We start from the raw sequence: 17072 nt of genomic DNA, 5'->3' as shown, positions 1-17072 counted from the left end.
AAAAAACTACAATACACTTTGGCACAGCATTTGGGCGCACACGTGCGAGCAAGAAAGGCTAACCAAAAACTATCACCTGGGAAATATGACCTGAGGCGGGGACACGGCCTCAACAGACAATCAATTCCATGGAATGAAGAGGATCCTGGATTTATTCGGGGCATTTCCCATTAAGTTATATGAATCACCAATCTTCCTTCCACAGACTTTCTCTATTATTCATATGTTACAATGCACGATGCAATCCAACAGCTGTCTAAACCCGGACATACAGTAGGATGTGGGATGACTGCTTTAGTAGTTCAATGGGATCGCTTATCCTTATTAATTACGTTTTGTCGAACTTTAATAAAGATTCAATAAACAGAGACAGAGAAGTAAACTCCAAATCTAGCGGAACTAGGTTTTATGCTGGATTTTCATCATCCAGAATCTCATCTAGAAATTGATCGAGATCGTCTTCTTGACATGAAGCGGAGCAGGATCCTTTCCCATAACCCTTACTTCTACCACTTGTTGCAAATTTGCAATGCCAGAGCCCTCCAAATGCATTTCCTCACTTACCTGTACGAAATGAAGTTATAGAACAACTAGAATCAGTTTGTTAGAAATTTGACCTCTGCTATTTTTTGTTCATCATTGGGGGCTCAAAGGAAAACAGGCAAGTCATGGGTAAGAAAAAGAAAAGAAACTGTCTCCACATTTGATGTCGTGTTGGCAATGCCAGAGGGGTCGTTTGTTGAACAAAGCGCACCATTGAAAACTTTTGTAAGACCACATTGCACAAACTCAGAGAGCAAAAGAAAGGAAAGAAAAGCCCCCGGATGACATTACTTGGCTCAACCGAGAGCCCTTTGGAGGGAAGGTTCCAAAGGAGGTGAGAGCCCACTCGCAGTACTAATCGATGAGAGGTATGGAAGGGAGAGGAGGTGACACTGTTACGGAGAGGGTGGAAGGCTAAGAGGAGGTGAGACTGTAACAGAGAGAGTGGAAGGCTAAAACATAAGGTCTTTCATATACAAAACACATCTAAGAAGGTGGTCTTGCCGAGGTGTCAATGCAGGCATGTCTAATTCAGAAATGGCAGTCAAGTACAGGACGATTATCTTTTGAGTTTTGAGTTTCTTCATTTGAAGAGGAACAGAGGTAACACTTATTGATCTCCTTTGACCAGCTCTCTAGTACGGCTAAAGAGATTTAGAACCGAACAGAAAATGTGGATACTAACTTATCAACCAAGATCCACAATGAAATCATCTAAAAGATTTTGGATAATTTCAACTTGAGAAGGCCATTACAGTAACCGACAAGGTTAAAGGAGAAAAAGAAAGAGGTTACTGGGTGGGTATTAACCAGGCCTAATTTACTCCATGAGGATAAGAAGAGCTAATGCGCTCAATGGGTCAGCTAATACACCTATACAAGTCTCAAAATACTAATAATAGCCTAATACATTTGACCTCCTAAATGCATTCATCAAAAACAGTAATAAGGGTATGTCTTTACCGTAGTTCTGGCGCACCATCATGAACTTCCGGATAGCTTTTATCAAGGAACCATGTTTCACGGATTTCAATGGTCCCATATGTCTGGAAAATAAAAGAACACGAAGATGAGGAACGGAATCAAAACAATAAAACTTCAGGAGTCTATAAAAGCAACACACTGAAAAATAATTCGAACGCATTTTGAAGAAACTATATCACTATTGCATACAGTTTGTCCATAGCCTGAAGGGGAATGAGAATTACATAGGCCCATGCATTCATCAAATGAGTCCACAATTAAGCTACACGTAGATCTTACTCAATAGACCAAACGAATAAAGAAGCAATAGTCAATGCACTTTCACAATGAAATGAAATGCCTAGAAAGCATTTGAAATGCAGCTAAACATGAATCTTTGCATGAATTTAGTTACACAAACATACATGTATAGACAAATCTTACACCAAAAGTTCCGGAGGTAGATTATATTGTAAGTATTGCTTCTATCTTTTCAGTCATCCTGCTAACTTAAGGAAGTCAACTTAAGCAAAAGAATCCTTTTTTTTTTCTCAACAGGTTCCTAAACAATAATACTCCTTGAAAGCATACCCAAGAAATTCCTATTCAATCAGCCTACAGGTACCATAATACTCACATAATCTCAGTGTACCGAATTCGGCATGACGAGAAGCCCATGTGGCATCTTGCCGGCCCATACACCAATAGGAGATCAGGATCTGGGCTTCCACAACCTGATAATACACAGACATCAACCCAAACAGTGAGATATAAAAGATCCATCGGGACAAACAGAAAACTAAGAAGCGGGAAGTCGAAGAAAAAACCAAACCGACGGCTTTTAGTGCCTCAGTTAGCCGCGATTCTGTAAAGATTTGGTCCTTTTGATCCCCATCAGAAATGTACTTTGCAAAAAGTAAATTAGCAGCTTTGGCCACTGCTTCCTTCCCATCAGAGTAGGAAGCAAACTCCACGGTTATACGTTTCGGGTTGCATAGTGGAACATCTGCAATAACTTCCTGCGTGACATGGGGGTTAGATTGTGTAAGAGACGACATCAGAACCATCATTTGACTGCATTCTAACAGCTAGAGAGTAATCTAGACTGAACAAAAAAACACAAGCAAAGGCTGTGTAATCTAGACTCAGAGGAACAGCGTCAGGAAATTAGAAAAACTGATTGTAAGAAGTCTAACCTAGTCAAGCCCACAGGCAAAAGCCAAAAAGACAGTTACCGGTTTATAAACCTGAATTAAGTTTTTGATTTGAGAATTAGCTAGGTGTTTTCTTATTAAATAGTTCGAAACACAAAAAGGGCACTGAAGCTTCATTATAAGATTGCACAACTGCAATCACCACAGAAAACCTTAGTTATGGGAATGGATAGCAGAAACTGTGAAAGGGGAACTATGAAAAAACCATACCGCGTGCACTCTGGCGACCGACAATCTCTCCAAGATGACTTTCTTGGAACTCTTCAGCAATCCTAGAACAACAAAAAGTCCAAGTATACAGTCACAGAAATACAGAAACAGCTCCAAAAAGAACCAATATTACCCGATTTCACCACAGCTCCTTTACCTTCAGTGTCATATAGGCAAACGTTCTTCACTCCAGCGATCGCTAACCACTGCAACAGTTCAGTAACTTTTGAAATCTGGTGAGCTTCTTCACTGTCCACAACAATTGCCAGGTACTTGAGTGTATCAAAGTTAAGGGCTTTGTACCTCTTCAATAGACCACTAGAAATGAGGTAGCTTTCAAGCACTTGAGCTGTACTCAGAGCAAAGTACCATATGCTCACGATAAAGTGCAAAATATGCCATAGTAGCAGAACCAAAAGATAGCCAACCTGCAGAAAATTTCAAAGAGAAAATGAGCAATTAGTTTGAGAACTATGAGAAGCATGTCTTTAATGTCAGAAACTTTCAGAACCTGATCTCGGCCACATGAGAAACTAAGTTGTGTTTCCTACTTAATTGGTGTCTACCCTAGAATCCTTTTTCAAAAACAATTCCTCTGTATCAAGGCCATATGGTTAGTTATATTCCATAATCTTGTACGTTTATTTACCACATTATCCAATGTCACTTTTAAACCTCCCTTCCCCCTAGCATTTCAGGTCACAAAAACAGTTTTCCTCTGATTCCCAATGACTAAGAGTGAATGACTAGAAAATACCCAATTCATTGAATACGGAATTCCCAAAGAAAGGTTCCTTAGAAAGAGAATTCAATCTGTTGCTCAATCTGTGTTAAAGTGTTAATGCATTCATCACACTAAAAGGTGCGAGCCTTGGAAAGTCACATCTTAAACTCTAAACCAGCATCGACACCCCTCATAGCAATCTAATTCACTGACCCACTACCGCTACCTATGGCCAAAAAAACTCCGCAGACCCAAATATTGTCATCGGGTTGTTTTCCGAAGTAGGTTCTATACTTGTCTAGAATTGATTATCTAATGCTTGGGAAGAGAATGATTGAGGCCCTGTTCCAGAAAGCCGAATAAGTACTTATTTTTTAAGAAGATAATTTCAAACTAAAAAATAATGGGCTTATTGAAATCTAAAAATATGCAATATGGATCTTGTTTAAGAGATCTCAATAAGATCTATAATACGGTGCAAAAAAAATTAAAAATTTATTTTTCGTTTACATTATTTTTGAGTTTGAAAATGTGAAATAAGTACTTATTTTTTAAGAAGGTGTTTTAGAAAGGGCTTAGTCCAATTGCAAAACTAGAGTAAATAACAGAAGCACTTACTTGAGTAGTCCAGCAAAAACCCTTCAACATTTCACCTCCTAACTCCATTAATCTACAAAACAGAAAAATGAATACCATACGATATAAAAACAGGAAAACATGTGTTGACTTTGGAAGTCCCCCATGAGGAAAACATGTGTTGATTTAGATGGGTCATTCAATGGCCTCTTTTGTTGGTTAGAGCTAGGCAGTAGGCACCTTGTACCTCCTCCATTATTTCTGAGGAATTCAATGAATTGTTAGTTTGTGGTGCAACCAAGAAGAATTTGCAGCAGGCCGAAATAATGGCTCGTGCCCGCGCCGAGCAGACATTGAGCCTCCCGCAAACGGTCTGTGCAATCCGAACCGTGTTGATGGTTTGGCTCGGCTTATCTCGACGTTCGGCGGAGCCTCTCCAGAAATCAAAAGGAATCATCTGTCGAGCATGCCGACCCTTTGACGGTCGGGCTCCACGTTCGGCCTTGAACGGACGTGGGGGCCATGCTGTCAGCTCGCCCACGTGGGAGCAACAACCGTAGCCATGATGACGATCGTAACGTCATCTGAACGGTTACAAGCTTGGATAAGAACAAGGGCACGTGGAGGTGCCAACTCACCCTATAAACGGTTACGAAACCCTAGCGTGACGGAGGGGTGACATCAACCGACACCTGACAAGCACGTGTACAGTCTTGGAAGCCAAGCTAAGGAGTGCCCTATAAATACCCCATTATGCTAGCCCTAGAAAGGTACATGCTCTTACACTCAAAAAAACCCTAGTTATTGGCTTTCATCTTTGAGCAACTGTACTCATCCTCGCACCGAAGGGCAATTCAGGAGCCATTTTCGAACCGCGGTCAAGGAAGGAGCGAACTAGATTCATCGGAGCCCCATAGAATTCAAGAGAGAAGAGAAGAGAGAATTCATTGGGAGAAGAAACTGATTCTTTACATCAATGCTGAGAAATGCAGAGAGTACACAGATATTTATACAAAACTAAAACAACACCTAACCGAGAACCGACTACACTTCCCACCGAGGGCCCTTTGGCCTAACTTTTTAAGGGCTTTTTGACACGGTTTTTTGGGTTGCTTTCTTAACCTGTCAACTTGAATGGAATAATCTAGCATTTGCGAAATGCAAGGAAACTAAATTCGCATTTTTTTATATATAAAAAAGGCAAATCTGCAATGACGAAGGGTATCATAAAGTCAGGAGCCACTTCCATCCATCCATCAACAAAAGAAACGAAACGAGCATTCTAAGACAAATGGTGGGCTACCCAATTACTGGTGCATTTCACCTAATTGAACTCAATCCTCCAAATCAAAACTGCTTCTTTCCTAATTTCCCCAAAATGACCTCAAACAGACCAAGATTAGTTGGCAACAAGCTATGGCCTCAAGAACATCTTTTGGATCACCTTCCAGCATAATCTCAAAACAAGCTAACCATGTGCAAATTGAATTGCTTCTCGAGGATCTAATGCCTCTGCACCACCCCCAGCACGCCAGAGCTTCCATTACCGCCACCGCCCTCCATCGTTTTCTCCTCCCAACCACACTCCTGCCGCTTAATCTTCAAGAGACAGATAGATTTATCGTACCCAAACCCTTCCCCGTATCCCTTTAACACTGTTTTAGTGTACTAATATGCATATATAAACCTTAGAACGGCAAAATGGTGGTCTGGCGAAAACCAGTGAACTGACAAGAACCAACCTTGCCGCCACGTACTCGAATATTGTGGCCACTCCCTTGAACCTTTCGGCCACCTACTCGAACATTGTGGCCACACAACAACCCTTCAACATTTCATCTGCTAAAATTTTGTAATCTACGAACAGCTAAACGCATGCTGAAAGATGTAAAAAATAAATAAATAAATGGAAAACATGTACTGCCAATTGCCAAACCTTATTGAATCACTGAGTTTTGCAATATAGTCATACTGTTTAAATCAATATAAGGAAACCCACAACATCTAACACAGTATACACAAGTGTTCATCAAAGGATTTATGAGAGGTAGAAAGGGAACACAAGTGTGTTTCAGTATCCGAGATCGATGCCAAGAAGTGGGTTTTCGTAATTATTACCTGTTGCATATCAAAGCCTTGTTATAGTAGCTGCTTCTTTTGATCACGGAAAAGAGGACAAGCTTAACGAATTCAAGAAAGGCACAACGATCTGCCGACGGCTAGCCTGCGGGGCTCGTTTAAGTCGACGTTAAAAACTCGCGATTTTACAGCACGAGTTTTGGGATACTCCAACTCGCAAATTGCGCAAGCGATTACTTGACCAAGTTTTTAACTAGGAAAAAACTCGTCTTTTCAAACAACGATTCAACATAGCTTTGACCCCTTCTAGGTCAAGTGGTAACATGTCTACTTTGGTTCAATCATGAATGATACGGGATTACCAAAATGCAACTTCCAGTTTATTTACATCAATAAATAATCTAAAGTAGACATTTTTACATATAGTACAATTTATTATTTTATACTGTGTTTATAAAAAAATATCAGTGATATAGACTCTTTTTCTCTTTCTCGTTCTTTGTTGTAAGTTCCAAATAAGTGATGGAGGAAAAATAATTTTTCCCTTTCTTTCTTTCGCTTTGCTTTCTCACAATTTCCAACAAAGTCTAAGGCAAATGGTTTCATAACTTAAATGAAAAGTATATCGGAAGCCACATTTGGGATTAGGGCTGCAAACGATCCAAGCCGCTCGCGAGCGGCTCGGAGCTCGGCTCGACAACGGCTCGGCTCGGCTCGGTTCGAGACACAAACGAACAAGCTCGAGCTCAAGTCCTGGGCTCGTTTCGTAAACGAGCCGTGCTCGAGCTAGTCGAAACTCGGCTTGAATTGGCTCGCGAGCTCAACTATATTATATATATTTTACATATTTATATTTATTTATATATTTATTTATATATATTTGTTTCATAAACGAGCCGAGCGAACCGAGCTCGAGCTCTGTAAATACTTCTCGAGCCGAGCTCGAGCTCGAGTCCTGCAGCTCGAGCCGAGCTCGAACACTCTAAAACTCGGCTCGGCTCGGCTCGTTTGCAGCCCTATTTGGGATGATTATAAAAGTTTAGAATTTTTACTTTTTTTTTTTTTTAGAGGTGTCTAAACTAATTAATGTGCGCCTCAATTAACAGTGAGGTCCTTAAATTAACGACCACGCAAACTTCTAGTAACCTTGAGCGTTTTTTACTAGCAGTAGAGTCAAACTTGCAAACTCCGAGGGTGTGAGAGACGACCCAAAAAAACACTCTCATTGTTTGATGAAAAAAACAGAGGAAATGAACGCAAAGTGGCTTTCTTATTTGCTCAAAACGTTGATAGAACAATAGAGTGCCAATAGGTGGATTCTAACAACCAAAATTGGGAGTAATTGTTCCATTTTGGAAAGCCATTTAGATTTGATTGTTGCATCGAACACAGAGACCCTACTACAATGATCTTTGAAGGATGTTGACAGGTGATCTTCTCCTCCACATAATTTCTACAATTTGGTGAGGACAAGAAAAGGGAAGAAACTGAATGAGAGATGAACCAAAAGAGAGTATCATCTATATCAATAAATCTATGAATACAGAAACCAACCTTGAAAACGTCCACAAAACACACGAACAAAACACACGAACAAGAAACTGAATGAGAGATGAACCAAAAGAGAGTATCATTTATAAGCTTTGTTGTTAATTTGAACCCATCAACGTTTGTAGCCGATTTGTGGTCGGATACAGCACATTAGACGTATTTCAAAAGGAAAAGTTACTCAGTGCACCATCACATCCCACATCTGTGAACTAAGGGGGAGAAAAAAGTTCTCTCCGTCCCCCTCTGCATATTAGATGCAATCTCATACAAAGAAACTCATAAGACCAACGGTTTAGGATTCCGCGGTGGATCTTGATTTGATCTTTTATACTTCGAATCGCCCAGTCTTTTCATAACGGTGAAAATTGTACTACAAACCAAAGCAGTTGTGATGTTCTCTAACCGCAACAAAATACAGCGGACTAAAGAGGAGTTCTTACAGTACATTAATGGAACTATTGTGGGAGACTAGGGTACAATATGTTATACGGAACCAACTGATAATAATTGAGCTATTTACAAGCCCAGATGCAGTATAACCAGAACCAGTTCCAAGAATACTTATTGAGTTGCATCTTCAGAAAATCTAGTATCGAAAGGAGCAGAAGAGTGGGGATGTGATGGACCACCGGCGGTCCCAGAACCCTGCTGCAGTTCAATCACAAGCCACCGAACGGCTTTACTCATCTGTTCCAACCGAACCGCACTAATAGGCGGAAGACCTGTGGTGGCGGCCTGACCTGGCTTTCCAGCCACATAGCCAGTGGCTTCATCAACAAGGCACTCTGAACCTATCCTTTGTTTCACAGATTCTACGAATTCTTCGGCTTGATCACAAGCCACTCTGAACAGTTCCCAACGTTGCTTAAAATTTTCCAGTGCAGCATCAGTAGCTGCTGTTTTTTGGCCAGCAGAAGTCTCCTTGGCCTCAAGAACACTAGCTGCTGCTGCAACAAAATCTTGATATGCGTTGTTTAAACTATCTACTATGTTGTCCATTGTGCAGGTCTCAACCTTCAGAAAAACCAAAGCATGAAACTTTGTAAGATAAAAAGTAGAAATAGTATGGTGTTGGCATTATGCTCCTGATATGCAATATTTCTCTGATAAATCTGTAGGGACCTAAACAGCTAACCTTCAAAAGGATATAGGAGTGGGAACTCTATAAGCCGATAACAAAAATTAGGAATGAGTGAGATGTGCAAAGCATGCCAGTTCTTTAAATGCTATTCATTCAGCTAAAATATTCATTAACCAAAAATGAAAAGAAAAGCGTAAAAAAAAAACAAGATTAACTACATCCGACTGGGACAATATGGGAGAGAGACTTTCAACATAAGAAGAAAAGAGTTAATCTATACACATTTATTCACAGACACGAAATATGATGGGCAAGGCTGGTGTTAATAACTTCGCAAGAACCAAGAAACAGACTTGTATTGTGTCATCACTGCCATCTAAAACCAGGATGATATAAGGAAACTTACCTGATCAAACAAGTAAAAAATTTATGGAACAGATATGCAGACAACAATGATTTTTACCAGTGGAGGTGTTCAGATGTAAGCAACCTATATTGTTCAAAAAGATTGTCATCTAAAGAGTAAAGACGCATAGCCTACTCAAGTTCTAGCACCAGGTGTTCCCGGGAGTCATCTAAAGAGTAAAGACACATGGCCTACTCAAGTTCTAGCACCAGGTGTTCCCGGGAGGAATTTGATCTCTTGCCACATCACATCCCCGATAGAACACAAAGTAGGCGAATTTCGTTTCTAACAAAAACCGCTATTCTGACAAGAGTCTTTTAAACCTTCCAACCCGTATGGACTATGGATGCTTATCTAGACATAGAAAATTGAGGGGTTCTATCATTGTTCATATACAAAAACTCCACTTAACCACGATACCTTTAACTCCTCTACCAGGGATCAAGGCTACAGAATTGAGTATAGATTTTTAACATCACATCTTTGTGTTACCAGAATTTGGCAAAGCCACCAAAGTGGATACTCTTCCTATTTGTGTAGTGGAACAAAGCAGTAAAGGGTGGCTTTATGAATTCTACAAAGCCTCTGCTTAAGGTGGAGGGAAGTGAAAATGCCCCGAATTTATGAATTGTAAAAAGCTGTAAAGGGTGACCTTTTGTGATTCTTTTCCTAATGAAATGGTCTAATATGCAGTCAAAATACCCTAACTTGGGATGTGGTTCGAAATTCGAATTGCAATTAGAATTAAAAAGCTACATCATCCAGAACTAACTCTTTGGATGTGAGAAAAGGATGAGATAAGAAAGGGGAGCCTTCCTCGCCAAATCTCATCATTTTTTTGTAAGATTGGGTGGGAAAGGGGAGGCGCCAATCAAAAAGGTTCTTTTTTTACTTTTTTTCCCATACCATGCTATTCATCATAAAATAAATATTCATAAGACATCAAAATCCACATAATTGACTTCAAACTAACAAGAAAAAGTTCCAAGAGCACAACATATTAATTGGATGGGGTGTCCAAATTGAAGAGTAGAACACATACATATTAATTATTATACATCCATGAAACTGGGTGTTCAAAATCAAAATCAAACTGGGTTTAACAGTGTACACAACGACCAAATAGAGTGTTCGAGCCTGGAGGGAGTACCTTCGGTTGAGGGTGGCTCAGATCCCGGCGGGCGGCGGGGACTAGCTGCGCTGCACCGACTCCGCCGTGGATGAGATTCGACGGCGACAAGCTGTGGATGAGGTGAAAAGGGTAGAGCTTGAGCGGTGAGGGTCGATTCACTGATCGATGTCTGCGTGATTTGGGTTAGAGTTACTCCCTCCGTCCCATAATATTTGTCCGGTCCGCGAAACGAGGACTACAAAATAATGCATTTCTTTCGAGAAAAAATTTAAATTTTTTTCATAAGTTAAAAAAACTCGTCGAGATCTAGTAAATTGTTGATTTTTTTTTCAACTTTTCTTACAAAAATAGTATTATTTTTACGTCTCCGTTTTGCGGACCGGACAAATATTATGGGACGGAGGGAGTATTAGATATATATAGAGTGTAGATACACCGAATCGAGGGGAAAAATACGGTTTTAGGACTTAATTTGGACGTTATAACAAAATGACCCAGCATTGCAAAATATTGGCCGAAATTTCTGGTAAGAGCATCTCGAATACCAAAATGGCCAGTACCGAGCGGTATCGCCCAGGCATTAGGACCAGTACAGTATTGGAGGGTCATGGTACTGTTTACTTGTCAATCTGGTACGTACCAGTCGATACGGAACGGTATTCACAACCTCGGTTGAGATTAATTGGATTTGGATTAAGTTTTTTTTTTGTCATCCATAGCCCTTAATCCCAAATTCGCCTTCTGTAGGGCTCGAACTTCCACCTCCACTATGGAGGAAGGGTGAGACAACAAACTTTATTAGGAAAGATTTCTCATGGATTAAGCTTTTGGCGAAGGTCTATTCTGATAGATTACTATTTTAAGTCTTAGGGCTTGACCCATGGTCATATTCTTAAGTTTACAAAACTCAACATCCAATATTTGGATATAACAATTTTACCCAAAAAAGAACTTTATCGACTACAATGTCATACTATGTTTTAATTGTGTTCTTGTGTCACAAGGGTCTCTTATGAGCGTCTTAGTTACATGCATGTTTGATAGTACATGTTTCATAATGCAATTAGTTTTAAGTGGACAAATATTACTCACTTGACCCATGCACGATTCTATGAACGTAACGGTCCATTTAAGAAAATATGCAATAAATAAATAAATAATTACTGCGCCTGATTTTCTATTTTGCTTTTGTTTTCTCTATTTCCTTTCAAACTAAACAAGCGAAAATAATTATTCCTTAATTTGTTTCTTTTCTTTTTCTTTTTTTGTAGGTTCCAAACAAACCCTAAAATTCAAGTGAGTAAGTAGACAATTGAAAAGAGACATTCATATTTCTTTGTTTTGACATGGTTTGGACATTATAAATTTGAGTATATCTTTAATGATTACTAGTTAATGTTAATTGAGAGAGAACGATACACAAATTAAGAAAGAGAATGGGAAATTAAAGAGATAAATTGATAAGTTTTCCTCTAATATCCCTGTTAAATGGTGCCCCGGCCAGGCTACCTTTAATTTTCTGTCTTTAATTAATTCTTGAATTTCACGAATAATTGTTGTAGGGAGGTTCTGTAAATAAAGTTTACGGACGCCAATCTCTGCCGTCCAAAAGTATTTTGGACGATCCAGATTAAAGACAAACTATTAACAGTAAGAGATATTTATTACCGGTCAAAGATTAAAAACACATCTCAACTATTAATTGTCGAAGTACAAACGGGTGAGATTACTCCTTGAACAGCTTATACACGGTGAAACCGTGAATAAGTTTCTCTCAAAGTACATAGACCATGCACAAAAAAATTTGTGTCTATAACTTAAGAACTTTAGATAAACTATTTTCAATTCGCTACATAAATAGGCTTTTATAGTTGATATAGACGAGAAAAATAATCTGTTTCGAAATTTGTGTTTTTTAGACTTTACGTTTAGTCTGTCTAAACAATAGGGAAAACCACGACCTAATTGAATTTGTGAAAATGTTTTGAGCTTTTGAGTGTACATATCACACAATTTCCAAGGAACGATGGCTGCTCGTGTCTCCAATTATATACTAGCGTTTAACTGTCTTTTTTAGACACTTGAAATTTGAAGAAATAATTGTTATCCAAATGTTTCAATCGGGAATCCAGAATACAAATTCTATTGCATTTACACAAGAATTGAAATACAATATAATGAAACTACAAAACCAAAATGAGAACCGAAAATACTGAATATGGATTTGTGAACCGAAACCCGTGTTGCACACGGTGTCCTTAAAACAGATTCACCGCCTACCGGGGGGTGTTGAGGTTACTCGGCGTCTGTCTCCCAGGATTGATCCGGCTCGGACCACGAACGTCGGAACACCACCGAAGAACGTCTTGGCGAACTAACTCAGCGTCTGTCTCTCTCTCACACAATATCAGAATGCTAGTGAATTTTTGGGTGAAAACTTGTGTTGAACAATGCTGTGAAAAGCTCCTTTTATAGGCAGAGCAAGACCCTAATTCTGCAGCCTTCAATACGTGGAGTAATTGGCATAATGAATGGGGAAAAAACCCCCACAATGAATAGAGGTAACCCCCACCATGAATATGGGGAAGTAAAGGCCTCTCAATCCATTCAAATTTCCAACAATAATTGCATGCATGATTGCAAGGAACGGTTGTGTAAAATACAACACACAACTAAGCCGTCCATTGCTGTAATAAATGGCAAGGATTCGCTCAAACTCTTCTCCCGGAAAAATTAAACTTTTCCTTGGAAGAGTTTTTTAAAAATCTAGACCGTACATTCAAATACATCTGGACGATCAGAATTACGCGCACAACCAACACAACGGTTGTGCGCCTAACATTTTTGTTTTACATAATAGTAATTAAGAGAGAGAGAGAGAGAGAGAGAGAGAGAATAGGACGTGATAACTGATAAAGCTTGTATCCCTAGGAATATACTGGCCTTCTTTTTCGATACATTGTATTGTTAAAACAATTTTTTTTGAAATCACAGTTATTAAGATGATTAGATAAGTTCTACTACACTTTAAGAGGGAAAAAAAATATGCCTCAAACGGACACCAATTGCAAAATTGCATGTCTTGTTCACTCAAATTAATTTCAACAATATGATCAAGTGTGTCCAAGGTTTTAAATTTTTATTCACAAAACAAATTTATTGGACAAAACCCATCCTAATAACGAGGTTAGCTTTTTCTTCGTGATAACATTCACTTTTGAAGTTTTAACCTTAATTAATGGAGTAGTTAATCAATCTGATCGGCTTTTGGAAAAGAGAGGGCTAAAAAGAGAGAGATTATTTTTATTTTTCTTGACGACTTTGTTACTTGCCTGCATGCAATGATTTTTTTTCTTTCTTTCAAACCCGACGGAAAAGATTAAAATTTTTGGTGAAAAATCTGAAAAAAAAAACTGTCTAATAAATGGAAAACGAACTTAATCTTCTGTGTCGTGGGAAACTAATCTCACAACGTTAAAAAATATTTCTTCGTTTTTTTTTTAATTGAATCTTAATGTATTTCGTTGCTTGTTTATCTTTATTTTTGGTGACATATCGTTTCTTTTAAGCCATTAATCACTCTATCTAGAATGAGCTTGGACTAAATTACTTATTTCTTTTATAATGATTTATTTGTCATTAGTGTTAGTTTTTTTTTTTTACTTTTGATCAAAATATCTGACTCCCAAGTTCGTTAGAGAAGAATAAAAAAAATGAGAAAAAATACTTAAAAAACAAGGAAAAAAAAAGTATATATATATTTTTTTTGCCTTTAGTATTTTTTTCAGGTTTTCGTTATAAATTAGAAGTACTAATTAAGTTTCTCAGCCGGCATAAACCAAAAACTTAAATTTTTTAATTTTAGATAAAACTAACAAAAACTAAGGAAAAAATAGATTCAAAAGGTGCTATCAACCCCTTTAACTCCAGTTTATAGGAAGAATTCCGGCTTCAAGTGGGGTCTCACTAGTGGACTGTTGGTTTATGATTCCCTAGATTAAGGGTGTGTTTCCAATAATCAACAAGTCGTCGACCATAATTTTTTAGTTTTGTTTTTATTCAAATTTTTTTTGATGTTTATTAGTGTTACACCAAACTTTTGTGTAATATTGTTTTGGACTCAACGAGAGGAGTCTAAAAAGTAAATAATTATAACTTTTACACAAGTATTTTGAGAAATATCAAAGCAAAAGCTCAAAAAGTCAGTTTTTAAACTTTTGCTTAGATATTTCAAAAAATACTTGTACCAGTCGTACTCCATTTTTTTCCCCTCTTTTTCTACTCTTCTCGTCGAAACGAATTAATAATACATAAAACTTTGACACAAAATTAATAAATACGGAAAAAAAATTTGAATAAAGACAAAATTAAAAAATTGCGGTCCGCAACTTGTTGATTACACTTCCTAATTCAGGTGCCCGTTAACTGATCCGAATATCTAATTATAAAGAAAATGAATAGAGGGAAAAAAAAAATTGTGTACCATGTACGGAGCCTATGGTACGGAGCCCTAAACCAGTGTATTCATATTTCATACTGATACAGACGAAAACAAGAATTCGAATGGACATTTTTGAATTCCGAAGACATCTACTCCCAACAGACTTACTACAAATTCTGTTACCTCTCATCTCTATCTCCAATCCCACCCCCCCTTCTCTCTCTCTCTCTCTCTCTCTCTCTCTCTGGTGTATATATATACACACACACGACATCTGTGTAAGCCCTTCCACATAACCCGCCCCTTCCCCCTATGCTCATACCATTTCCACCCTCAGTTTAGCCCTAGTTTTTTTTTCTGACCCAAACATGGCGGCAAATGCAGGACACGAAGAAGACGACAACGACCTCCTCGCACTCTCTCTCTCCTCCTCCGCCTACCGCCCGCCCCGCCCCCGCCCCCACCCTCCTCCACCCCCGCTACAAGCCTTCCTCTCCCAACCCCCGCCCCAACCTCCCCTCCAACTCTCCCCCACCCACCCCCTCTTCGTCCCTCCGCCGCAGCCCCCCCTCGCGCCGCCACCTCCTCCCGGTCCATCCGCTCCCAGCTCCTCCCACCAACGCCGCCGTCGCAACCCCACCCAGTCCCCGCCTCCCCCCATCGCTCCCCCCTTCCCCTGGGCCACCGACCACCGCGCCACCGTCCACAGCTTCCAGTACATGGTCCAGAACCAAATCCATTCCATCTCCGGCGACGTCCAGTGCAAGCGGTGCGAGCAGAACTACAAAATGGAATTCGATCTGAGGGAGAAGTTCCTCCAAGTTGCCAACTTTGTCGTCGAGAACAAGGGGTCGATGCACGACCGGGCCCCGGGGGTGTGGATGAACCCGGTGCTGCCGTCGTGCAGGTTCTGCCAGCAGGAGAACAGCGTGAAGCCGGTCATGGCGGAGAAGAAGAAGAACATCAACTGGCTGTTCCTGCTCCTGGGGCAGATGCTCGGGTGCTGCACGCTGGAGCAGCTGAAGTACTTCTGCAAGCACACCAAGAATCACCGGACGGGAGCGAAAGATCGGGTCTTGTACCTGACCTACCTCGCGCTGTGCAAGCAGGTCGATCCCAATGGCCCGTTCGAATACCGCGAGTGAATCAAGATTCCAAGATTTCTATTTTTTTCGATCCAACTGATCGAGATTGATCAAGATGTCATCGATCTTTTGCGTTTTCGCGATCGTTTGCTTGCTCTGTTTTTCTCTGTGTGTAGGATGTGAATTAGTAGTATGCATGGGTTTGTGTTTTTTTAGGGTTTGTGAAGACAGTTTGTTTGTTGGTGGTTGTTTATGAATGTTAAAAAAAGTCTGTTCTTTAAGGTGAAATCTTGTTGAATTTTAATGGAGATTCGGGTTTTGGAAATTTTAGTTTTCTTGTAGAATGACAGGTCAACCGACCAAATGATGGTTTCGGATCTAGGGCATTTTGGCATTAATGGTGATTTTTAAGTATATCTTTCTTGGATTTTTCAGGTGGACCCCTGTTCATTTATTGTAGTTGTAGATTCATGCTCTGAATCCAATATAAAAAGGACCCATCGTTTTCCCGAAAAAGTATATTATTGAAACTCTTTCTTTTAGAAATTTTTGGATATCGAGCGGATATAGTACATACTACTACATGTGGCACGTGGTATTTCGCGTGCTATTTTAATCGTTCAAATATTTTTTGGATGGTCCAAAAATAAGAGAGAGAAAAAGAAAAGAGAAAGTGGTCGGGTGAGAGGAGAGAGGGTGTAAATATAAACCATCCAAAATACGTTTAAATGGCTAAGATGTATGGACGGTACTGCCACGTGGTACTCGTTCGGCACCCAAAACTTTCTCCTTCCTTCTGTAGTCAATTTTTTTCCCAATAATGAGTCAATTTGCCTGCACCTCAAATAATTTCAAAGTCATGAAATTAATGATCGGACAAATCTCAAATGACCTCAAAATTAGAATGTTTGACTTCTTAAAATTCGAACTTACAAAGCTCTTGGAGGGTTAGTCACTGCATGTCCATTTGGCCAAAACTCTTGGGTTGCTTTGGCACAACCACTGGATCATTTCCAATAACAACCATTCTTGTTTGGTTGTGAGTTTGGAAAATTTTTGGGTTTGAT

General features: G+C 39.5%; 3 protein-coding genes across 4 annotated transcripts; 1 reads left to right on the top strand and 2 right to left on the bottom strand.

The window, feature by feature from the left end:
* Positions 1-129: 129 nt before the first annotated feature.
* Positions 130-6484, bottom strand: LOC131307901 (uncharacterized). 2 transcript variants are annotated; one of them, XM_058334639.1, is made up of 8 exons: positions 6349-6465; positions 4273-4491; positions 3088-3358; positions 2931-2992; positions 2339-2525; positions 2144-2240; positions 1507-1589; positions 130-564 (listed from the first exon to the last, which is right to left on the bottom strand). In XM_058334639.1, exons 2-8 carry the CDS (start codon positions 4348-4350, stop codon positions 557-559), a joined length of 786 nt encoding a protein of 261 aa, XP_058190622.1. In that variant the 5' UTR covers positions 4351-4491; positions 6349-6465; the 3' UTR covers positions 130-556. The 2 variants fall into 2 exon arrangements, with proteins under 2 accessions (XP_058190622.1, XP_058190623.1); XM_058334640.1 differs by lacking the exon at positions 4273-4491 and having other exon boundaries at positions 6349-6484.
* A 1699-nt stretch (positions 6485-8183) lies between these two features.
* On the bottom strand, positions 8184-10662 carry LOC131307900 (mediator of RNA polymerase II transcription subunit 32). The gene is made up of 2 exons (XM_058334637.1): positions 10498-10662; positions 8184-8874 (listed from the first exon to the last, which is right to left on the bottom strand). Exon 2 carries the CDS (start codon positions 8857-8859, stop codon positions 8422-8424), a length of 438 nt encoding a protein of 145 aa, XP_058190620.1. The 5' UTR covers positions 8860-8874; positions 10498-10662; the 3' UTR covers positions 8184-8421.
* Positions 10663-15184: 4522 nt separating this feature from the next.
* LOC131307899 (uncharacterized) lies at positions 15185-16441 on the top strand. The gene has a single exon (XM_058334636.1). It carries the CDS (start codon positions 15289-15291, stop codon positions 16063-16065), a length of 777 nt encoding a protein of 258 aa, XP_058190619.1. The 5' UTR covers positions 15185-15288; the 3' UTR covers positions 16066-16441.
* The last annotated feature ends 631 nt before the right edge of the window (positions 16442-17072 follow it).

Source organism: Rhododendron vialii, chromosome 11a, assembly GCF_030253575.1.
Source record: "Rhododendron vialii isolate Sample 1 chromosome 11a, ASM3025357v1".
Taxonomy (NCBI): Eukaryota; Viridiplantae; Streptophyta; class Magnoliopsida; order Ericales; family Ericaceae; genus Rhododendron; species Rhododendron vialii.
The sequence above is the reverse complement of the archived record's forward strand: the minus strand, read 5'-3'. Positions and strand labels throughout refer to the sequence as shown.

What these genes read in the sequence shown, in the direction of transcription:
- LOC131307901 (XM_058334639.1), bottom strand. Translation starts at nt 4,350, where the DNA reads ATGGTATTCATTTTTCTGTTTTGTAGATTAATGGAGTTAGGAGGTGAA. An exon ending in CGGTCGCCAGAGTGCACGCG is followed by an intron (nt 2,526 to 2,930) that starts GTATGGTTTTTT and finishes CATGTCACGCAG; the next exon opens with GAAGTTATTGCAGATGTTCC. An exon ending in TGAGGCACTAAAAGCCGTCG is followed by an intron (nt 2,241 to 2,338) that starts GTTTGGTTTTTT and finishes GTGTATTATCAG; the next exon opens with GTTGTGGAAGCCCAGATCCT.
- LOC131307900 (XM_058334637.1), bottom strand. Translation starts at nt 8,859, where the DNA reads ATGGACAACATAGTAGATAGTTTAAACAACGCATATCAAGATTTTGTT.
- LOC131307899 (XM_058334636.1), top strand. Translation starts at nt 15,289, where the DNA reads ATGGCGGCAAATGCAGGACACGAAGAAGACGACAACGACCTCCTCGCA.